Consider the following 25,352-nt stretch of genomic DNA (forward strand, 5'->3'; position numbering starts at 1 on the left):
AAACCAGAGCAATCGATCGCTCCATCTATCTTCGACGGATGGCGCTGCCTTCGTAAATGCGCGATCTCAAGCTTGTTATTTCGTTGAAGCAAGAATGAAACGAAACGGCTGACATCGCACCAGTTCTACTAAGCGATAAACTTATGTTGAGCCGGAGCAATCAGTGCAATAAGGAATGTTAAAACAAAAAAAAAAGTTGCTCGAGAAACAGACGATTTCAAGAAGGGATAAGGACTGGTCTATCATTGTTTCATACCGACAAACACGCTACTTCCTGTGGTGAACAAAAATTATTTGAGTGGAACGAGTCATTAGCACCATTTACGCAAAAATCTGACAGCATCCTATGAATAATAATAATAATAATAATAATAATAATAATAATAATAATAATAATAATAATAATAATAATAATAATAATAATAATAATAATAATAATAATAATAATAATAATAGTATAATAGTAATAATAATAATAATAATAATAATATAAAACTATGCGAAACAGATGTGTGAGCTCATATCTATTTATGACAAGCTCAGTAGCACATACACGGACGAAAAAAATGGACACCATTGACTTTGCAGACACAAACATTCCTTCATCAGATAGGCAAAAACGAAAGCTGGGATTCATGGGATCCTTCTATTGTAGAAATACGAGAAATAATTGCATGAATCAGGAGTCTATCTCGATGTCAGACAAGCAATTCGCACTCTTGCTGAGCACGAGTAGAACTCTCCTCAGAAATGTGTGATGCCAGCCTCAACATTGATACAATTTGTTGATGTGTTTGTGTTTACGAGACAGATTTGTTTAACCGGTATGTGTCTCACTTTGTCACAGCTATTCGAGTGCCCCGCTGCAGTGTTCTTCTGTGTTAATGAAGATAGAGTTGTGTTTCTTCGTTCACAGTTTGTAGCGCATCCTTTTACGTCGCGCCCCGATGTAGGCGCCTCCGGCATCACTAAGAAACAAAATAAAAACTATGGTCGGGTGGCGCGGGGAAGACAGAGGACAACTCGAACCACGCGCCTTTTCTCCCCTTTTCCTTCTTGCGTCACCTTGCGCGCGTGCTCACGTTTTCGGGAAACAATAAACATTTCCTTACCAGATGTTGTAACTCTCGGTTCCTACTTCACGCAGGCTCTAAAAGGTGACTAGTTGCGAGCTTGCGCGCGTGTTCTACATTTGTACCTGTGTGCGCGTGGATGTAGCGCAGCCAATAATAAAAGCTATGCCACTTTAAAAGACTGTGTGTCACGATCGGAATGCGCCGTGTAACACGGGACGTTGCGATTGACTGAAATGCTGGCCATCGCTCGCCCGCTCGTAGTACTTCCGATCCATGAAGAACTAAATTTTAGAGTGTAACTGCCCGATAACGCAGACAAGGCTCATGTGAAACAAGAGCCTGTTGTGAAAAAAGTCAGACACTTCGACCTTGAGTTCACTGCCTAATTATGTGACAATCTAAAAAAAATGTTGAACCAGGAGTCATCAGCAAGCTTAACACGAACGCGCTGCCGCATGTCCTGAACCCATTTGGTTGACTCTAGCGCCGCGTAGCTGGGATTTCGTTGCTGAAATGTCACACATTCATGCCGACATACTATACGAGCATAACGAGGTATTATCTTGGCAACAGCAGTCAATGTAGACCAGGTATCGCGTGGGAGTGTTATTGTTAGACTTGCTGACGACTGTACGGATATTGATTGTTTCGCAGCACAATTAAATATAACAGCAGTTGTAAAAGCAACCAGTACGCTCATCCAGTCGTTAGCCTCGTGTTCGTGCGCATTAATGTTCAACATAACTTTTCAAAACTTACAAGAGGACTAAGCCATGGTGAGTTTTGACTTTCTCAAGCCTCCGTTACCCTTGACTGTGCCGTTTAACCAAACGCGCAACCAGAGCAAATGCACCGCACGGCTTTGAGCTCTTCCTTTGAAGTAAGCGCCTCTTTGATCGACGCAGCAACACCAGCGCCAGCTGTAGAAAAGTATAGAAAATTAAGCATGCGTTCTGACCTTGCTTGTTGAAGGCGCCACCGTCCAAGGTTTTCTGTGGCTCTGAAAAAATACAATAAATGGTCGAGCTGAACGAGAAACCTTGCGAAAATGTTTACCACAGGCGAGTGTAAAATATTGTAAAATATTCGTTAGCTTACTTTGGGAAAACAGCAATAAAGTTAACGTTTTAAAGGAGGCAAATCAGCTATTGCAATTGTCTTGCCCCCTCCCCCCCTCCCAAAAAAAAACTGGTATAGATATGTAAAGTTGGCTGTGTTGCATAAACACTATTGCTACAAAAAAGCACGCTTTACAGGCAAGTCCACAAGATGAAGTTTGTTTGTTTGTTTGTTTGTTTATAGCTTTAAACTTTGCATGTGTCACTGTTTGTTACTTCAAAGGTAGAAGAGAAAAAAACGCAATATATACCGTCGCCTGGAAATAACTTTATCAGTGCACCGCAACATGGAATCGTACTGAATAGTTTTATAGCCACTTTATCTACGGAGCGTGTGAATGCGTGTGTGTTTATCTTTAGCGTGTGAATTCACAAGCCGGATTTTGATAAGAATTACAATGTGAAGAAAAAGGGAAGTGGAAAAATATGTGAAATTGGCGATATACTCAGTTGTAAAGCAAGGCTAAGAAATGTCAGTATAACTCCTATTAGAAAAAAACGAAAAAAAAACGAAGAACCATCTTTTTAAACAAACAAGGAGAGTGTTGAGCACAAGCCGCAGAACGAGAACAGTGGAATATCAGTTCTGCGCCTGTCTGAAAGATGGTGAATGTTCTATATGAAATGAAAACCATGTGAAAAGATCGTTTAACCAAACCTGATTTTGGGCGAGATGGTGAAAATTGGGAAAGTTAAAAAAAAAGGCGCACTTATCTGGTGTTTCTCGACCTAGGTGTATGTTGATTTTTGCGCTCCAACTTTCCCGAATACTCATCAGAAGACAGCAATAAGCTAGCAAGCAAAGCTGAGATTGGCCGTCACAAAAGAGAGCGTTAAATAATAGCAATGAGCTTACTGCATACAATTCGAACTGGTGATGATCAACACCTTTTCGGCACGGTCATTTGACTACAGCAACCAAGTAAGGACACTGGCCGAGCGTGACGTGAGGCAGTATTGTTGCTGAATATCCACGTGCATACTAAAAAAAATGCAGGTGTTGTGCCTTGAAGTGTCGCCAAAAACAACAAAAACTTTACTACGCTGTTTTCAGTGCAGAAGTCATGGTCCCACCACTTGTGCACCGCATAGCCGGGAAACTGCAAGTCAATATTTAATACCCCGCATTTGTTTTTGTTTTTATATCACCGCTACTCAAGTGCGGTAGTCACAGAGGGTAGCGAAGTCGTGATTTGGAGCATGTCACTGTAACGACATTGTGATTAACTTACTGCTGCAAATTCAACAACTTGTAACAGTAAACTTGATATACGCTCACATTTTTTTTTCAAAACTGCACGCCCGATAGATTCTATTCGAGAAAACGCTGCCATGCTGACATGCGCGTGATCTTAGTTCTCTGAACTACAAGGAGCGTAGCGTAAGAGTGGAATCGTAGGAAAAAATAAACAAAAGCTCGCATATAGAGTATACGGTGATCGGTTTCATGTTGTAGCTTTTGGACTTTAACGGGACCTCACGCCGACAGCCACGGTGAAATAGCGCCCAGAGTGCTTATATAAGTGCTATCGCAATCGCATGTTTAGACACGAGATTAGCAACAAAGAGAGCGCCAAATTCTTTTAGAACAAGAACACCGAACGATCAATGTAACTTTATATGGAATTCTTGTGCTTCGAGCATTTAGACTGACTCATCCTCGCGTTGCCATTCACCAGTGTTAGTCCATATACTACAACGACCAGCGTTATTGGGCCTTGGTGTCGGGTCCAGTACATTTCTTTTCTGACTGGGAAACCAGCACCAATTTTCTTTGCGGCCTCGAACTGCTCACAGATGGAGATAGTTCTCATACGAAAAGAAAGTATTTCAACTACTACCGCGTGCGCAACACATTTATATGAACACATTGTTTTAGTGTCAAGCACGTGAACGACTTTATGAGATTCTGTAGCCAGACACGAACGGGAAGCAGACCGAAATCTTTATCAACACCAGCGATACGCACTCGAAAACATGCCACCCTTCGCTCAATTTTAATTGTGGTCTGGGCAAGGTTAAGCGGCCCCTTTCGAAGACAACCTCGTTCATATTTTGACGAACGGCCTCTTATCACGTCGTGCTTAATCATCATCTCCACTATCAGCGTCATTATTTTCAGCCTGACCCGATGCAGGGCAGTGTCCACTACCTCGTTTCTCCAATCCACCTTTTACACTTTTTTGTGCTGCCCTCTGCTGCCATTGTCAGGAGGCAAAGCTTAGCGGGTGATTCGGAACAAGCGATAAGGCTAGAACAACAGCCTCAGAGACCTAAAGGTGTCCGGAGACCCTACAGCAATGTTTCAAAATTTTCCCACTAGGGGACGGCGTGTGCGTAGTGGAACCATAAAAAAGCTGTTCAATCCGGTCCTGCGCATCGTACGGCCACCTCACTCACGCAAGCTTTTAAATCCCACCTACCCACGGAACTTTCGGACTTCCCCTGGCGCGCTTTCCTCCATTTACAATCCAGTTCTTTAACAAACAGCGGTTATCCCAGCTTCTCGCAACATACCCCGTCCAAGCCCATTTCTTCTTCATTTCGAGTGTCGGGGAGATTCTAAGTAACGAAATGAAACAACAAAAGCGAAAAGGAAAACAACAACGCAAGCTCGAACGGGATGTCGGGTGAGTGACATGTCGCGGAAAGGGGTCACTGTCCTCGTTTCGGGAACAGTGTAATACGTCGCGGTGACCGCGCCTATATAACGCTGCTGTCATTTCGCTCTTCTAGATAGAGATAGAGAGATAGAGATAGTACACAGGATGACGCACCATCATTCGTATTGTTCAGTTTTGTTTCTCACGACTTTCCTACACCATTGAGTTCTCTCCGGCCACCGTGAAGACGTGCTGCGAACGTCTTCATCGAGGTTCTTCAATGACAGTTCTTTGTTTTTTCGTGAGGAAGGAGTGGGTTCCAATGATCTGTCACACACGCACGCACGAGCACGGTACACACGCGCACATAAACGAGCGCTCACATAACAGCGGAAAAAAAAACAACGTCGAGCGTCAAGAGGCCCTTCGTGCCGGTCGCAAACGAATAATAAGTGGAGAAGCACTGATAGTAGGAAAAGAAGAATTCGAAGTTCACGTTGGAGGCGAGGTGAGGGAGACGTCGAGAGGGTAGAGTGAAATCGGCGTGAAGTTCATGACTGACAGTCTGTGCGCATTGAATTCTAGCGTCGTTTTCCACGGCGGGTACGTCGAACACACACACACATACACACACACACAAACACACAGCGCAATCTTCGTCCTCTTCTGCGTACGAAGACAGTCGAGCTCTGAGCACCAACGGAGGTGCGGCGAGGCGCGAGTTGTGAAGTATGTCGATGCCTTTGTGCTTTCTTTGTTTTTTTTTGTTGCTTCGTTTACACTTTTTCGGTGACCGTGAGAACACATCGAGAACGTAGAGAGATGGGGGTATGACTTGAACTCGGTGAGTGAGCGGCTTTTTGAGTAAAGCGGAAAGAGAGAGGCCCGCCTTGATGGCCTCAGTGATCGGCTACCAGAAGCCACAGCAGAACCAGAGACAGCAGGGTGGTTGCGGGCGAAGATCTGTGCACTGAAAAGAGAGAAAACATGGAGAAATTTGTAACGCGGATTATATATATATTTATATATATATATATATATATATATATATATATATATATATATATATATGCACGCGCATATAAAGGGTTTAAGATAAATACAGTGACGTGATGAAGCATCTGAATTAACAAACTGATTGATATACATTTTCTCGTGTGTGACTCGCGCACGCGAGAATCAACCTGCGAAAAAAAAAACGAAAAAAAATGAAGTATGCCACATGTTGTCGTGCAGCCACCTTCTTTGCATTGTCGTTCGGCAGTGCTTTTAAGTCTCACTGAGCACCAAAATTAACATGTACTAAAGCTCCGTATTTGCGGTAAATTGTATGATGCTTGTACGCAATACGGTGAAACCTTGTTATTGTTTTCAAGGTTCATTCTTGTGTAACTGCTACAACAGACTACTGACACAAACAGGTGATTCATCAGTCACGTTAGCATACTAATAAACACGCAATTTAGGTGCGTGTGTGCACTAAATAAAAAAAAATCTGACTACATCTCGGCAAAGCAAATGATATTGAAGGAGAAGTGCAATGCGACTGCTGCCTTCAAAAATAACACTTCATTTTTATATTTTACGAAAACTTCAGCAAAGCGTGGGCATTGAATAAATGCGAAATTTCAGTTCTCCCTACCAAGAGCCAGAAGAAGTAGACCAAACAAAACGGACTGTCGGAATCAACCAGTACTCCCTTAAAAGAAGTGTTTTCAATAGACACCCATTCAATCTAGTTTGCAAAAGGGTCGATACGATGAGGAAAGCGCCCTTTCCGAAGCAGAGTTGCGTGTACAGTGGGGCTACTGCGTTGAGAGCGGTATAACCAGCGATGAAAGCGATAACCTTGTCAAGGAGTGTTTGAATTATAAACACGAACAGCGTCAGGGGTTCCTGCTACATGCCGCTCATTATACTTATGGTATTCGCCTCTTAATACGATAAAAATTACTGCATCTTTGCTTCTATTTGATAATCTGGTTTGTAAACAGTGCATAATCTGATCAGGCTCAGCCACTTACTGCAATAAAGAAAACGCAAAAAATGCAACAAAAAGTGCTAGAAGACGAACATCGACCGACAAAGATAAAGGGCCTTATTGCATTACGCTATTTGCGATGTGCACATCACTGTTCATCTGGATACCTAATTATTGGTAATTAGAGAGCGCTTTTTCTCAAATCTTATTGCTTTTCTGATTTAAACAATGGTGAAAAAGGTAAACAATTTTTTTAACGTTTACGTTTCCTCCGACTTTATTTTTTAACAAAAATTGTATACACATTAGTTGCCGTACGCTGGCTGTGGGTAAAGTGACCGTAATCCTGAACAATGACGCCAAGAAACGTTAAATTTGTTCAGAAAGAACCACTAAGGGAGAATTTATTTCACCTTTTTTTTTCTACGTAGGTGCTTATTTGCAGCGTGGGCGCCATTTTGAGCTCAGCCAGCGTGATGCATGCAGCTCATACTGGCCACGACTGGACATTCTCTTCGTTTTGACAGTGACTTTTTCAAACAATAGCCACTGTAACTCATTAATCAAATATCATAATCGGCGTCTACTATATTGAAAAAGAAATATATAAGAGTCTCAACACCATAGCAAATAGACTTCACCAGTCCTTGCGCAAGGGAATTTTTTGACGGGTCGTTACTGTAAGCTAAACCATATAATGCAACATGTTTTTATTGATTGTGAAAGCCGATGTACAGTAGAATAAGTGGGAAAAAAATAAAAATATAAAAAATGTTTTTTAATTGTCGTCAGAAGTTTCCTTTGCATGCTCTTTTCAAGAAGATAGCCCGAATAGATCTTTTTATTGAGAAGTGCTATTATTAAAAGCTTTGGAAGTTTTAAAAATAGGCATGTTGAAAAAAATGCGGAATTTTCACCACTCTGGCATAGGTGCTTTGTGAAATGAAAACCTGCAAACTAGGCAAAAAAAAAACGTTTTTAGATCAAATTTGAGAATTTCTCAAACAAATGCACACTACGTTGGCAAACGAAATGTAATTGAACGTAAGCGCCAGTAAGCCTATATGTAGCCAAATGAATTTGAGACTGGTAGCTTTAAAAACAGTTGCGTAATTCATCGCCAAATTTTTAAAAAAGCAGCAGAACAAGTAAGCATGGCACTCGAACTCTCCATCATTATTGATTCACTGTGCCTCCAAACAATTTACAGCGAGACTAGTTGCGGATCTCTTCTTTCCACTGACCCGGCAACAATGTATAAAGTTTAAAAAAAAATAGGAGGTTGACCAGCCATCGATCTTACGTGGAATCACTCTTGACCTGATGCTCAGGATAAGCATAAAAACAAAACAGCTGTCAAGCAGTAGTGTAATGTCAAATTAGAATCGTTTCCAGCTCTCCGATTAACTCTCCGAGTGCGTTGCAAAATAAGGTGCAACTACTCGAACATGGAATGACCCGACCAATGAGCAGATGTTCTCTGTTACTTACCATTTTGCTTGTTCTGCACAGCGGAGACTTGTCGGACTGTGAAAGGATCTGTAACGCCGAAAAAGAATGACCACTATCAGGGCAGCGAAAACAGCACTGCGTCGCGGGCCGTACAAACAGCTCGTATATGAAATTTGTAATCTTATTCACACAACACACATGAAAGGGCACCACGTGACGTTTCAGTGGCTTCTAAGTCACTGTGGCATCATAGGAAACGAACGCGCCGATGATGCCGCTCTGGCTGCTCTGGATGGAACACATGAGGATGCCGTACCACTCCATACATGAGGATGGCGTAACACAACAAAAGTATCACCAGGACGGAGAAAACACCTGAAGTCAACCCTCGCCTACTACATTTGTGGGATGCACGAAGAAGGTTGACAAAGTGATGGAAACGGCAAAAAGCAACCGAAAGCTCAAAATTAAAATAAAAAACGTAACACAAGAGGCAGAAGAATACGCTAGTCAACTTGCAACAACACACTGGGAAGGCTTCTGTGGTACATTACAGGGAACACTAGGAAGAGCGAAAGTATGGAGCATCCTTAGGTCAATGATTGACCCACTCAAAGCACGACGCGAAAGCCAGAAAAACATGAATAGATTGTTACACTCGTACCAGGCACTAAAGACCAACTTCCGCCCCGCCGCGGTGGTCTAGTGGCTAAGGTACTCGGCTCCTGACCCGCAGGTCGCGGGTTCAAATCCCGGCTGCGGCGGCTGCATTTCCGATGGAGGCGGAAATGTCGAGGCCCGTGTGCTCAGATTTGGGTGCACGTTAAAGAACCCCAGGTGGTCAAAATTTCCGGAGCTCTCCACTACGGCATCTCTCATAATCATATGGTGGTTTTGGGACGTTAAACCCCACAAATCAATCAATAAATTAAAGACCAACTTCTCAATGCAGTCTATGCCAAATGCTTCGGTGACAAAGTCTCGACACCTCTGTACCAACTGATGGAAGCGGCCAAAAAGCAACCGAAAGCTCAAAATTAAAATAAAAAACGTAACACAAGAGGCAGAAGAATACGCTAGTCAACTTGCAACAACACACTGGGAAGGCCACCCACACCCAGGAACGAACGAGCTCTTCACGGAAGCAGAAGTGCGAGAAGCAATCGCCTGTACAAAGCGGAACACAGTGGCAGGGGCGGATCAAATACCAAATGCCATGATCAGAAACATGAACGATGAATCTATCACAGCCCTCACGAGCTTCATAAATGATCATTGTGTTAAAAAAATGATACCATATCAATGGAAACACGCTGTTACTATCATGATCCCAAAACCAGGGAAGAAATTGGCTTTGGAAAATTTTCGCCGCATATCTCTCACTTCATGTCTAGGAAACGTGTTCGAAAGAATAGTAAACATTCGACTACAACGTCATCTTGAAGAAAATAACCTCATGCCTGAGACCATTTTTGGCTTCAGGCCACATCTTTCAACACAGAATATTCTCCTGCTTTTAAAAGAGGAAGTTTTAAGCAACGTCACCAAACCAGGAGAACACATTGTCATGGCCATTGACATAAAAGGAGCCTTTGACAACGTAAGCCACAAAGGGATACTTGACGGCTTAGCCGAGACGAACTGTAGTATTAGGACGTTTCAGTACGTTTGAAGATTTCCTGAACGAAAGAACAGCTGTTATAAGAGTAGGAGATGATGAATCCAACATCATCTTTCCTCCGATCAGAGGCAAACCACAAGAATCAGTCTTTTACCTACACTCTTCAACATAGCCATAATTGGACTGGCTAAAAAGCTCCTAGAAATTCCCGACACTCAACATTCTCCATATGCGGATGATATAACAATAAAGATAACAAAGGGCAACTTGGGCGAAATGGAGGAAAAGCTCCAATTGACAGCCAATATAATAGAAGCATATATAAACGAAAGGGGATTACAGTGCTCGCCGGAGAAGTCGGAACTGATTAGCCTCACAAAAGACAAGAAACAAAGAGAAGATCCCGGACTCGCACTCGAGATCCGGCTTCAGGTGACGGTTATTCCGGAGCGGAGAACACTTAGAGTGCTGGGAATGTGACTACAATCGAACAACAGGTGTCTTAATCGGATGATAGTCAGATTAATCGGATGATAGCCCACGTGGCCCATAATAGGAGAGGGATGGGGGAACATGACACCCTCAGACTCGTGAAAAGCCTGGTAATCAGCAGAGTGATGTACTCGCTCCCTTACCATGCCCTGAATAGGAAGGAACAAGATAAGGCTGATAAAATTATAAGGATGGCATAAAAGGCAGCACTGAGGTTGCCGTGTAACACTTCTAATGAGAAGCTTCTATTCACCGGCCTCCACAAAGCCTTTGATGAGCTGGCTGAGCCCCAAATCATAGCGCAGAGGACTCGATTGGCCCAAACTCCAGCAGGCAGAGCTCTTCTTTATAGAGTCGGCCGTGAAAGGTGTATGCACGCACACTAAAGGACCAAGGCACTACAATGCCAGATCAGAGATTTGTATGGGGTATCACCAATACCACAAAACATGGATCCGACATTACATGCAGGGTGGAGAAAAGCTCGAGTGGCATAGTGGCATATATCGACAAAACAACAATGTTCCCGAATATTTCGAGATTCACGGATGCTTCGCCATACTGGACCAATGCAAAAAATATGGTAATGGTTGTGGTAAACAAAAGCGGTATGGTCATAGCCTGTGCTTCGGTTTCCCAAGCAACTGTAATACAAGCAGATAAGATTGCCATTGCCTTAGCTATAAGGAAAGGCATGTAGCGCAACACTTCGCTGAGTGTCATCATAGATTCTATGCTGCATGTAGAAATTATCAGAAAGGGAAAATCGACGCCAAGGGACACAGGATACTGACATAAAGTAGCAGACAGCTAGGCACACGCTATACCCAGACAATCCCTTGGGCCCCGGGACACGAGGATATTACGGGGAACCTCTATGCAGATGGGGTGGCTCAAGGTTTCACGAATTACCGAGCTGCCGATGGCGACGCCGTGGAGGACCCGACACCCATCGATCCCAGTTACAAAGCGATCCTGCAATACTGCAGAGATTCGCGGATACATCACCCAGAACCACACAAGAACCTTTCGGCCATGGATTCTGTGACGTTACGCCGACTCCAAACATACACATACATAAACGTCCACAGATTGCATACGTACTACCCAACATCATACAAAGACATATGCCCGCAGTATGGAAGTACACCGACGCTCTACCAAAGCACGTGGGAATGTACGGCACACACCGAAGAACACGAAGAGAACAACAGCAGGGAGATGTGGGAGGCAATGCTGTCCAGCCCAGCCCTTAAGGACCAGCGCAGCCTGGTCAGGAAAGCTGAAAGGATGGCGAGAGCCAGCGGTGTCTTGTAATACGGGCCCGACCACGTGGCGCTGCCACTGTTTTAGTGACAACAAAGTCTTTTTCGCTAATAAAGTTTTGTTCTTCTTCTTCTACAGGGAAATCGGTGGTTTTCACACAGTATCTTTGCATTAACAGCGCAGCTCGTAGAAGGATATATAAACCATCTGGTGATGGCTGCCGAGTTAGGGCGTGTTCTAGTGATCGAGACCAGGCCCTCATAATCAAAAGCTCAAAGCTGCTACTCGAGTGACACACGCTTTCACGTACCATCGTGCTCTTTCTATACGGGTGGGTCATTTACTCTTTGTTAGAGCCGCCATCGTGGGCAGGTCTTGCACACTGGGTGATATCACGTGAGCTCTCCGTGCGGCGGAGATGGGTCGGCTCGTCTTATCTCTGCTTCAGCCACGTTTATCGCTCCCCCTCTCGCACTTTCAGCCACGAGTTCAACCTGAAATGCACAGGGGAATGCTATCTATTGGGAATTTATACGGAACATGACGGCGACGTCAAAAGACCCGTTGAGAGTGCCCATAAAATTGCTATACCAATAAAAAGAAAGATATGAGATACGTACCGGGGTTGTTTCTGAACTGGTAGAAGGCCTCGAATCCGGTGCCGTCGAACTTGTCGTTGGACTTGAACGAGACGCGGAAGAAGTCGGCGTCGGACTCGATTTTTGTCGGTCGCAGGTTGCCGCAGTGGCGCGGGATCTTGCGGTCCACCGTGCGGAAGTTGGAGAACTCCACGTAGTCGCTCGCCGTGTCCGAGAGGCACCTGCGATGACGAATTCGTCATTTCTGCTCTTTTAAAGAAGGCGCCGAAGTTGTGCTCTGTATGGGAGGCGCTCGCATTACGGCCAACATAAGATCCACCCCAGTTGAAAAACCCAAGTGTGTCTGGTGTGCTCTGGTGTGATCTGGTGTATACACCAGTACACGCTGCTGTGTCTTGGTGAATACACTAGCCTGGCGTGCTCTGCGTGGTGGAAACAACGACCCACTCTGATGTGTCTTGGTGGAATGTTTCTGGTGTGAAAGTTGAACCAGCGTGGTGTGTCGTGGTAATAAGGCCGAACCACTGTGATGTGTCCTGGTCGGAACGCCGACCTAGACTGGTGTGTTCTGGTGGGAAGACCACACTGATGTGGTGTGTTCTGGTTGGATGAGTTCTGGTGGACTCAAGAAATATATTTTGTGTTTGGGGCTTGGACTAAGAATTTTCTTCAACCAAATGTATTCTATTTTACACTTCTTAATATTTCCCTCAACCAGACTCACTTGTACTAAAACTCACCAATATATTACTCAGCCGGTCGCTCTGAGGCACGTGTACCCGAATTTGTCTACTAAGAAGCCATATTCGAGCTCAAGCAATGCAGCATCACTTTGGAGCATGTGTGTGCTACATGCATCGACAGAGAAGGCTAAAAAGAAAGACAAGAATACTGCATCTTGAAGCTTTGTGTCTGCGAACCTCACGAGAAAGACTGTTAAACGAAAACAGCTAACCGTTTTAGAGTCTTGCTGTGAAGAAAGTTTTATGAATGCATCAAATCAATACTCCTATTTTAATAAAAATAATGCCTTAATACGTTAGTTTATGTGTAGTTGAACTTATTCGTATTAAATTGTATTTGATATCTTATTTACCCTACCCAGTTGAAAAACCCACCAGATTCTGTCTGATGTATTCCGGTGTAACCTAATTGATACACCAAAACACGCTGCTGTGGCCTGGGGTGCACATTAGCCTGGTGTGCTGTGTTCTGGTGGGAAGACCACACTGGTGTGGTGTGTTCTAGTTGAATGTATTTTGGTGGACTCAAGAAATATATCTTGTGTTCGTGGCTTGGACAAATAATTTTCTTCAACCAAATGCATTCGAACTCCCACTCCTTAATATTTTCTTCAACCAGAGTCATTTGTACAAAAACTCACCAAATATTACTCAGGCGGTCGCTCTCAGATACGTGTACCTCAATTTGTCTACTAAGAAGCCATCTTCGAGTTCAAGTAATGCAGCATCACTTTGGAACGTGTGTGTGCTACGTAAGCCAACAGAAAAGGATGAGAAGAAAAAAAAAGAATACTGCATCTTGAAGCTTTGTCTGCGGACGCTACAAAATAGAAAGTCTGCTAAATGAAAACAGCTAACCCCTTCAGAGTCTAGCTGTGAAGAAATCTTGGTGAATGCGTCAAATCAATATTCCTAATTTAATAAAAATAATGCCTTTATACATTAGTTTGTTTGTAATTGAACTTTCTCCTTAATAAATTGTGATAACAATTTATTTACGTTAAAGTCATACTCGCCCTGTTTTGCATAAATAGAATCAAATTTCAGATTTGACATGTAGTGCAAGTCGGTTTTTAGTTATGACCATTTCAAGCAAATAAATATTATAATTTATTTACGGCTCGTGGAAAGCAGCACGTTGAACGACTCTAGTGCTTTCAGCGGAGTGATAATATATACGCAACCATACACTTCAAAATCAATGTAAATGAAGGCAAATTTATTGCGCGGGAGGTTCATGGAAAGCTCCACGCATCTTGCTTTTCTTAGCCCATTGTCCATGTTAAGCACAAAAAAAGAAAAATATAAAGGCAGTTGTATGCCTGTGATATATGAGATAACAGCAGAGCTAGAGAAAAAGGGCCCCCACTCGACGAACGCAGATTTAGTTATTTCTTGGTATTTTGTTCATAATATTGTTGATATTTCTTTCTTTCTTTTTTAGTTTCTTTATGTCTTACTACATATCTTTTATACTTTTTTTATACTTTAGATTTTTTTATATTGTCGTCTTGTTTATTTTTCCTCCTGCTGATCTTCACCTCAGCTTTCTTCAGTTTCCTTTCCTACCATTTTTGTGTATTATACAACACTAACTATACTAAGCAATGCTATACTATACAATAGTATACTAGAAGCTGGATCATAGCCGCTTTTCGTAGCGCTTATCCGCCGTTTCTTGCGCAAACTCCTGAAAATCTACTGAAAACAGTGATGAAATACGCAGAAAACACAACAGCGCAAACTAACTGCTTAATACGTAGATGAGCATGATATATATAATAATACCACATGCGTGGCAAGTGCTGTGTATCAAACATTTTTTAGTTTACGCTGATGTGTTTTGTACGTCTTTCGTCGCTTTCTTCAGCCCTTTTCTGTACAGCTTGCGCGATAAACGTTGATCTTGTCTAACCAACTGAACCATTATGAAGTTTTTCTGAAGCAGCCCTGTAATTTGTACAAGTGGTGTACGCAATTGTGTACATAGCATTTCAAAGATGTAACGACCACTGTTAGAACCATTAATGTAGGATCCATTACTATAAGCTCGGGGATTTGCAATTTCTTGTCTTCCATTTTCCTAACGCTTGGAGAATATAAGATGAGCGAGCTGTAGGTAACTATAGACTCCGCTGCGGATGTGATACTGCTGATGTACGTACGGGGGCACGCCTTCGACGTCAAAGTAGGCGAACTCGATGTATATCTTCTCGTTGCTCTTGCCGTAGAAGAGGTAGTGGCACTCGGTGTCCCGCGGGTAGACGCCCGGGTAGTTGGGCGTGGAGAAGGTGCCGTTGGACACCTCGGAGCTGTTGTAGATGAAGGTGCACACTGCGTGGGGAAACAGGTGAACTCTGTCAAATACGCGTCTCCCTTACGGGCCAGCGTAAGGCCGCGCAATGCGAAGACAACGAGGTCACTCGTAGAAGTCGCTTCACTTACGCAAGCTGCACCTGAAAATGTCACCATAGCGCAGTGTACACAATCACCCTCATGGCCTGCAAGCATAGCACGCGCCCGCTCAAGATTTGCGACCACGAGATGCGTTTTGCTTGAGGGAATATCTGCAGTTTTTCAAGGTGATCTCACAATTTGTAGTGCATTAAAAATTCAATCGTTTGAAGTTGTTAAAGCTAGAGTTCTTTTTACGTATAACGAGAAGCTATCGGGCGTGTTTAATATTGGGCGTGTTAACATGGCATCGGTGGAGACTAGACGGCGCAACGAATCAACGGCACATAGGAAAGACACACACACAATAGAGCACTATTTGTAGCACTTTGTTGCGTGTGCATCTTTGTGTCTCGCGTTGACTCTTTGGGCCATACAATAAATGGTGATCCCATAAAAGACAAAGTTCCTGGCTGAGGGGACTCTCTTTGTAACGCTGCGTACCTTTCCACCGCTACACTTTTGAGTAGAAAAATAGAGAGCTTACACGACTGGTCATTTGGCCGGTCATGCATAGGCTCTCTAGATTTGATATGATATGTGGGGCTTAACGTCCCAAAACCGCCATTTGATTATGAGAGACGCCGTAGTGGAATGGTCCGGAAATTTCCGCCACCTGGGGTTCTTTACCGTGCGCCCAAATCTGAACACACGGGCCTACATCATTTCCGCCTCCATCGGAAATGCTGTTTCCGCAGCCGGGATTCGATCCCACGACCTGCGGGTCAGCAGCCGAGTACCTTAGCCACTAGACCACTGCAGCACGGCTCTAAGGAAAGTGTCCTTTGACTATCCTTTTATACGTGTGAGTCACATGTGTAGCACTTACATTAGAAAGGCACGCTGACTCTCTTTAGGAGGTAGTGGCACGCCCAACTTTGCAAAAGAGGGAGTGCACGGCTCTCCTAAAAAGACTCGCTGACTCCATTTAGGAGAGTTGTGCACTGACTTTCTTATGGAAAGTTGGGTGGGCCACTACTCTTCTAAAGAGAGTCAGCGAGCATCTTTAAAGGGAGTGTTACGTGTGTGATTACCACAAGGAAAAATAAGAGTTACAGTTTTCAAAGTGTAGTCAAAATTTAACAATAAGGTTATACTAGACTTAGCTATATAATAACATGATAAATGCTTTGTGTCCTACTGTTTGCACTGGCAGTTAATTATAAGCTAAACAGTGTACTCTTCCAATTTTACGTTCATTTTACACTCTAATAATAAAAAAGAGCTCTTTAGCTCTTTTTTTATACATGTGAGAATCACATGTTTGTTGCACTCCCTTTAGAGAGGCACGTTGACGCTCTTTAGGAGAGTCGTTCGTCCCACGACTCTCTTAAAGAGAGTCAACGTGCCTCTCTAAAGGGAGTGTTATACACGTGAGAGCCACGTGTGTAAAAGGAGAGACAAAGTTTTCTGAGTCTATACGTTGAGTTGCAGGCTTTATACAAAGCTTATCTGGGCGACCCCTCTTAAATGAGCCACGTGAGTGGACTGCGGACGTCAAGGGAAAACACATAGGAGCCAAGCTGCGCGAGTCTAAGGGTATACGCGTTGCAGCGCTTCTGCACGTGGTAAACACTCGTCTTCGTCACGAAGATTCCGCGCGGTTATTAGATTCTGCCAGAAAGAAAACAACGATAAAAGAGGAGCAAGAAGAAGAGGGGGCCGATTAGGGCGCATATTATTCACGAACGTTGCGCGTCTCTGTGAGCTGTCAGAAACCTTCGCTATAAGGGCGAGGGAAGGACCGGACGCGGAGAAAAATGACCGCGCACTTTGTGTATGCCCAGTCACAGAAAGCACTTGAAGGAGCGTAAATTATGCACCCGCAAGCAACGCGCTCGCCAGAGCGGTGGTGGTGCGAAGCAACAGCGCACTCTTCGCGATTCTTCACTTTCGGGGATACGGTTACTACAGGAAAATGCCACGTGATGGGAGTGTTCTGGAATCGGAGTGGCTAGGAAGTCTTTAGAAGGGAGGCCTTTGATGCGTGGCGCATGGGAGGTGTCAGAAGTTCGGCTGTCGAGCTGTTCGAATCAATGCGCCGCCGAAAACGCAAGAGATGGACGATGTTGTGAGCTTGTGAACAAACCGCGACCATATATATCTGTGCATAGTATTGGTGTACCTCGTCAGGTTCGCATTAACTTGAAAGTGTAGCAATATCCGAATGCATAGTAGGCAGCCATTGATGCATTACTGAGCGATTGAAACACAATGTCAGACAGCAAGTCGTCTGGTTGCGCCGTGTTTCTGTAAACCGAAGAGAGCAACAGCGGTACCATTGTTGTATTACGAGTCACCGTCACGTGCAGAAGAGTCACTTGATTTGCGTATAAACGTCACGTTTGACGTCATTGGTCGAGCGGCACGACGCTGTTCGACTTTGGTTCTCGCGGTAGCGAATCTGGCAAAACAGTGAGGACCGCGAAACGGCATGGCATAGATTATTGGAGAAAGTTCGCTTACGTCTTCGAGATGCGAGAGCATCTTGTGCTCGGCGCACTATCCGTTCTGCGACGTCCGCACCCACACTGCACATGCGCAACTCTCCCTGGTTCTCCTTTCTTACGCAGGTGTGCGCTCTCCTCCTCTCCTATTCCTCTCTCCACCACAGGTGCGGCACAGCAAATCATTGCGTATAACTCTCTCTCCCTCTCTATTTAAGGGTACGTCTGTGGAAGGTTCAATTGTAACGGCGCAGTTCAAAACAAGCGTTCGCTGTGTTTGCGTCATTCTGTCTCTTGCAACGGTTTACGGAACGCCAGGAACAACGTCAACGTCGGCGCTAGTTACAGCGGCAGCGCCACCACCACGGAGCAGAGGGAGGTTCGGGAAGCAGAACGTAAACGTCAGCGTCGGCAAGCGGACCCCGAACTTGGGGCCAGGGAAGCCAAACGTCAACGTTGCTAGGAAACTTCTGTGGAAGCAATACTGGCTCGGCACGCCGAAGTGCAACAGCAGCGTTATCAAGGTTACCCAGAACTTCAGGCTCGGGAAGTTGAAGCGCAACGGCAACGTCGAGCGGCTGCCCCCGATCCCGAAGCGACCACCAGTGTTGCCCGCAGGGGGAAATGTGTAATGTCTTCGTGAGGCCTGTCTGGAATTATTTGTGATCGAAAAAAAAAAAACAGCGTAATCTGTGTCCTGACCATTGGATTAGCTGTAAGGTGGGTACCCATATAGTATACTCCTTATACGATCAAACCACCAATTAACAATTTCCGATTGCTGTCCTAGATTTATGGATTCCTAGAGAAGGCAAACGGGTTAGAGGGAGACAGAAGGTTATGGGCAGATGAGATTAAGAAGTTTGCGGGTATAAATTGGCAGTAGCAAGCACAGGACCTATAGTTGACTGGCGGAGCATGGGAGAGGCCTTCGTCCTGCAGTAGACGTAGTCAGGCGGATGATGATGATGATGATGATGATGATAATGATTGCTGTCATCAGTATAGTATTAACGAATTGGGAAGAGTGCGATAGAGTTCCTTTCGTGGGTTAACGTAAACGCACATCAAAATTACAGGATTCTGACGTTGCACGCGTAAACGTTGTTGCGAACGGCCGAGATAGCGCCATTGCATGCATGGTAGGAAAGGCTGACCGGCAGCTGTGCTCTAGGAAAACAGAACTAATAGTTTTTTAGATGCGGAGCATCTTATACTCGCGCCTTGTAGTGCGCCGTCCGCGCCGTCCGCGCCGTCCATACCGCTTCTCGAACATTCGACAGCTGACGCGCGCGCATGCGCCGTCGCGCCGTCGCCCACTCTTCCACCATCTGTGCATCCCTTCCTCCTCTACACACCGCGCGCGCTTCACTCCTCCACCATCTGTGCACCCTTCCTCCTCTGCACACCGCGTTCGACATCTACAATTCTCCTGATTCTCCAGTGGACGCGCATGTGGCGTCGCGCTTCGAGAACATTCAACAGCTGACAGTGCATGCGCCGTCGTGCTGTATATATACTCAAGGTCGGCGCTCGCTCGCTCAGTTGCCGCTCGTCGGTTGGTTTGTACGGCGCGTCGACGTCCAAGGTCGTGGTGAAATGAATTCCAACGAATCCACAAACACAATGATCGACGTCCCTTCGACCAGCGCCGCCCTTTCGCATACGTGTGTACGTGTTCACTCATTTAACACCCCCTCCTACAACCACGTTAACCAATTTAGCCATCGACCCAAGTAAGTCGCAATTTAACACCCCATTTCACAACCACGTTAACCAATTTAGCCATCGACCCAAGTAAGTCGCACTTTAACACCCCGTTAACCAATTATATGCTCCGCATCCTCCTCAGTGTTCCCCCGAGGGAAGCTGCGGGCAATTTTTTACTGCTACCCCCATCGCAATCTTTGAAAGTGTCTACATCTTTTGCTGGAAGTATCAATAACCAATAAAGATTTCGAGTGTTTTGGTAAAGGCATCAAAAAAGAAATTCCATGAAAAGCACTCGTGGAGCGAGAGCTCTCGGCTCGGAAACAGCAGCTCCATTCCTTTCACGGCCGAGCGAGAAAATGCTTTGATGCCACTTCCCACCGGACCGAATAAAAGGGGGGCCGAGTAACGAACGAATCGCATCGACAACTGTTCTCGCACTTTATACGGTGAACGGTCGCCGGCGGAGAAACGCGCCCTTTGAATACGTCCAGTGCAGCGTGCAGTGAATGCTTCGCACATTCGCGGACCCCACTTCGCGTCGTCCCGAATAAAACCATGCAACACGGGCCGCTTTTTTTGGGGAACCACGACTGAAACTTCGAGTCACACCACACAGCCTAGCGGGCGGAAAAAGCGGCTCCAAGACACTGCGACGTCCTGATTGCGCGTTCATAATTCAAGTGCGTCCACATGTCTGCTGCATCAGCGCAGTAGCTGCGGTAACGCTCAGGGTTAACGCCCAGTGTGGTGACGCTCTATGTGTTATAAGGCTCAGTGCCACTCAGTGGGGTAATGCTCAGCGCGGCAACGCGCAGTGTCTCAGCCCTAATCAGAGCACTGTAGCACCTTCTTCCTTCGCAACATGAGCCGCGGCCGTCGACTAGGCTTGGATTGGCTTGACTAGACGCATGCCACAAAAGCAAGATTTAGTACTCAACGCGCGTTTATCATTTATTATCGTCCAGGGCGTTCACCATTTCCTTGGTATTTGGCGACCTACCGTAAAGCCTCAGCATACCTCAGTTGCTGTGGTAGCATGTGACCCATTTTTTTAAACCTCCTTGCACGTACCCCAAAGCATGCACTCGAAGAGCCGTAATGCCTATTGGAAACTGAAACTGACCAATGCTGGCTCTACATTGCACTCGCCAATGGACTCGAACAGGAACGCTTGGTGCAACTCCGAGCAGGCTCCTCTAACACCATTCACTTTGGGGATATGGCGTTAACTTTTTATACTAAGAGGAAGCACGTTATCATGCTTAAGCCAGTAGAAATGTACTGGGTCTACATCGCCATTTTTGCAAATATACATCGTTGTAGTAGCATGTAAAGAGAAAACAGCCCGTCCAATATGTGTTCGTAGATGTGATAACTGAATACTTGGCGTTTGTCGTTGCACTTGGGCGCATCTCTGAAGGTAATTTGTAATGTACTATGGCATCCCTATGACATAATATTTCGGCTGCCTATCGTCATGGCTCTTGGAAATGGAAGTAGTATTGAAATATGATGAGCAGCAGCACGTGGTGACAATCGCTTTGACTGTGCACGAGTTAGCCTATATCTACAAGGTACGTAACTTTACTTACGTGATATCCTGCTAGAGTAATACGCTCCGACCTCTCAGTTGTGGGGGTTGTTTTTATATTGCTTTTTTTAAGGACTGCTTTAATTTCCTAGGTTTTCTGTATACTTAATTGTAACAAGTTTCAAAAACTCTCAATAAAACACTCGTTGGAAAACTGCCGTAGCGTCGTTCCCCCTTCCTTCCTCCTCCCCCCCCCCTTCCTCCCTTTTTTCTTCCCTACCTCCCTTCCTTCTTTTCTTCCTTCTTTCCTTATTTATTTCTATAGTAACTGTTTCATTGCGCCATGCAGCATCTAATGCACTTAGCCCGATCAATCATGACGCTAACACATAGCGGCCAAGCTTTAACGAGTATGGGCTGTAACGAGCAAACATGAAATTCCCTGGAAGATTCTAGGCACTCTAATTAGAAACATACAGAACAGCCTGCAATCTAAGTATACACGTGTGTTTGTGATAAACAGTAACACTACATAGTTTATTTAGTGGCGCTTAATGAGTTTTCTCGACAGGCGCACTCCATAAAAAAAGGACGTCTTCGCAACGCAGGCCAAGAACAAACAGCGCCCCCCCCCCCTCCCTGTTTATCCTCCTCCAGCGCAAAGGAGATGGAAACAAAATGGGTGCAGTTCATTTTGGTCACATACGGCTTTGTTTTCCGCAGTTTTCGCAGTTCGTACGGACCGTTGTATTAATGGTTGACCGAGGGGGACTGTTACCTTTCGAAGTACAAAGCGAAGTTAATTTGCATCTTGCGGCTCTTTCTTTTAGTCTTATAACGACGACGCAGGAGTAAATTTGCATACTGATGTGTGCCTCCACCTTAGACACGAAGGTGGTTCTTAGCCGTAGGAACTGGGGGAGGAATTAACGAAGCATTTCGTTCGAGAGAAGCACTTCTGATTGGCGAAACACACCGTTGTTAATGTCATGCAGGCTGTCCCTATTGTTGCGCGTTTTTCTTTACGGAGATGATCTTTCATGAAGAGAAAAGAGGGACGCGGATGGCAGAGTACGAATCGTCTGGAGAATAAGCGCTCACATAGCGAGGAAAATAAACAAAAAATTATATTCCAAATTTGCGTGCATTGCTTTGTTTACGCGCTTTCATTGATGGTTTGCGCATCTATTTGAGCTTGTATGAGCATGTCTCCTTTCTATATTCCGTTATGCATGAAGTCAATTTTTAAATAATGATTGTACTTGAACAGCTTTAACTGCATTATACTCTTTGAAAAGGAGCTGAGACAAACGGTATTTGAGAAGCCGATTTAAATGTATCTTTTGTTGAATCTGTGCCTGTCACGAAAAGTAGATGCTGGCTGCAGTGTATATATATAGATTTTTGTGAAATATTACAGCGCTTTTGTGTTCAAAAATGTTCCTCTAAACTATACTATCACATGGTACTCCCCTTCACCCTGTTGGTTTAACAAACGCGTGCATGTCTGTGCAGCACATTCAGTGCATACTGTGTGATGCCCTGTGTGCCAGTACCGGTAAACTAATAAGGGACCCGTACCACCAAGCCCAATTCACTGTATTAATAAAGTAAGTAGGTCGGCGCATTGAACTACACATTAACTTATTAAGGATACTGCAGGAATTCCACAAGAATGCAGACAAAACGAAGTAGAGGACAAGACACGCCGATGCTTTCATGACCAGCACACTTACTCGCCGAGGAAGGGAAGGAATTAGTCACGAAGCGTCGGGCTTTCTCTATAAACTATGGCTGGAGTCAATTCGACTGCGTAAATCATGAATAAAGTACCCAGTAAACAAGAAACATAAGCTCATATGATACGGAGGAAGGAAGAACAACGAAAGAAGGCAGGGAGGTTAACCAGGTCCGGTTTGCTGCCCTACGCTACAGGGAATGGGAATAGAGATTAAGAAGATGAGAGAAAGGAAAGAGAAGGGAAAGGGAGGACAAAATTGTCAGTAGATGGGCTGACGAGTATGCAGCGGTGGTACTATGCAAAAGTCAAAGGCGTTTTCATAAGACAGATGAAATAATGCCAAACGATTGAACGAGCCAGACGAATAGAAAATTATACGTACTTTCCGGCTGCACTCGCTTTTATTAGTCGACGCTCATTTCAAAACCCAAAGCAGTCAAAGCTCTGTTGGCGTGCTTGACGATAAAACTTCCAGTAAGTTCAAGCTTCGGTCTAAAGAGAGTCGTTAAGCTCCATGTTGGCACCACTGAAAATTCGACGATTAGGCTATTATCTGATGTTTATCGTTATCAGAAGAGAGTGCGAACACAATTTCGAGATATCTAAGTGTTTTATAGGAGCGAGTCCTACTTCGCGGTTGCTGGTTCAGAGTCATTAAACTAACAAGATTCATACAAGCAATATAGTAACTTAAATTGCCATGTTCTTGTTCCTTTTTAACTGATTCACTGTATGGGGTTGTCTCTAACCCAATTAAGGTCGACTTATCAAGTATAGTTTCTATCCTTCTTTTTTAATTATTAAAGTGATTAGTTTGGTGCCTCAGAATGCATATCCGAGCATTGAACGCTTGACGCATTTACCTTTCTAAAGCAACTTTTTATAAGCTGCCACGATCTTTAAACTTGCCTATATTTCAGCAAACCAAGTACGAACTGATGCGCCAAATAAAATTCAAAATCTATCACATTTAAGCGTTCATTTAAGCGCCGATATGCTAGAGTCATATTGTACAAAAAATATAAGTAAGCTTTAACAGCTCATTGATGTTTCATCATAAGTGTACGTTACTGAATTCGGAGATTACGGGAGTTAAACTCGGGCGCACTGCATCGTATTAAGCTCCACTGGCGCACATCTAAAGAAGTCTCCTTGATTCTACGCGACCGTTCAACTAAAGAAGCGTTCGCTTCCGAGCGGACGCCCCCCCCCCCTCTCTCTCTTTTTCTTTTTTCGTTTTGCTTGAAATTGTTTGGAAATGACTGAATAGGTCTCTGCGACGCTTCTCCAATGCATGCCAAATAAGAAATATAAAAAAAACTGAACAGGAAACACGACTCTGTTGCAGTTCTGGATGAGTAGAGTTTGCAGAGAACTTTGAGCGCGTTTCACCAGCACTGCGCAGTTGCTCTCTTTCACTGAACTGCTTTCTCTTTTTTTACAGTGCTGCGAATCCTCACAGACTACTGCGGTATCCTCCCTTATTACTCTTTTTTTTTCAACGCCCAATTCTGGAATGTTCCGCGTCGTTACTTGTTCGACGACCGTGCGAACAGTTCACGAAGATTGGCGAAATGAAAAGTCACCATTTTGTTTCGGATCAGACGCGTTTTGCTACAACTTTTCGGCAAGCGGTTCGACACTGTGTTTGACAGTATAAGATGGTAGAACTGAGCAGATTGCCCGTGAACAAAAAAAAGAAGAAAGAAAAGAACAGAACGGAGTCGAAAAGAAAGAAAGGGGAAGCGAAAGACTCTAAATATATGAAAAAGAAAGCGCTCGCAGGCTTACTGAATATAGCGATAAAGTTTTTCATTTCCTAGATTTTGTTCTGTCGAAACCAGCTGCGTCAAATACTTCCAAACAAAACCAAAGAAATTCAGCTTCTTGATAGTTTATAGCTATAGAGGCAATGAGTGCATCGTACAGTTTTTTTTTTGTTTAGCTCGTTCTATTTACGTTCGTGTCTGTGCTGGCGGTAACAAGAACAGAACCTAAAAAAAAAAGACTGCGTTTTCATGCCGTTGATCTCTACGCGTTGGTCGAGCACGGAAAAAACCTAGAAGCGCTGTCTCGATAACCAGAGTTGTAGCGTGAGCTTGCAACAAAGGCGATCCTTTTGCCGGGCTTGCCCCCCTTCTCGAACTCTGTCCATCGCAGTGTGCCCCGCCGGCTTGATCAATATATTCGCAACCATCCTTTGGTTGTCTCTTTATGCGTCGCATTATTTTGCTCCCGAGAGCGCCGGTTTCTCCCCAGGGCCTGCCGGTCCCTGCCCCGTAGGCTGCACCACCTTGCTCGGACTCTTATGCGCCGCCTACACGTCGACCTGCTTGCTTATGTTCTTTTTTTTTCCAGACATCTGTGTACGGCTGCGCCGATTCTCACATCATAGAGTGTGAAGAAACTTTTTTTTGTGTTGTCATTGTCTGCTACTCGCCGCTCATTGGCTGGCGCAGGTTGGTTGTTTACGATTCGATAACGCTATAGGCAAACAAAGCTCGCGGGCCCGGTG

General features: G+C 44.6%; 1 protein-coding gene across 1 annotated transcript in view; it reads right to left on the reverse strand.

Annotated features, from left to right (window-relative positions):
- Window positions 1-5,515: 5,515 nt before the first annotated feature.
- The window catches only part of LOC119186501 (suppressor of lurcher protein 1), a 74,630-nt gene continuing 54,793 nt past the window's right edge, over window positions 5,516-25,352 (reverse strand). The window contains exons 4-7 of the mRNA XM_075885735.1: window positions 15,117-15,285; window positions 12,230-12,429; window positions 8,270-8,317; window positions 5,516-5,767 (exon numbers count right to left, since the gene is read on the reverse strand). Of these exons, the coding sequence (XP_075741850.1) occupies window positions 5,697-5,767; window positions 8,270-8,317; window positions 12,230-12,429; window positions 15,117-15,285 (488 nt within the window). The 3' untranslated portion in view covers window positions 5,516-5,696. The remainder of the gene's footprint in view (window positions 5,768-8,269; window positions 8,318-12,229; window positions 12,430-15,116; window positions 15,286-25,352) is intronic.

The sequence above is a fragment of the Rhipicephalus microplus genome, unplaced genomic scaffold (assembly GCF_043290135.1).
Source record: "Rhipicephalus microplus isolate Deutch F79 unplaced genomic scaffold, USDA_Rmic scaffold_275, whole genome shotgun sequence".
NCBI lineage: Eukaryota > Metazoa > Arthropoda > Arachnida > Ixodida > Ixodidae > Rhipicephalus > Rhipicephalus microplus.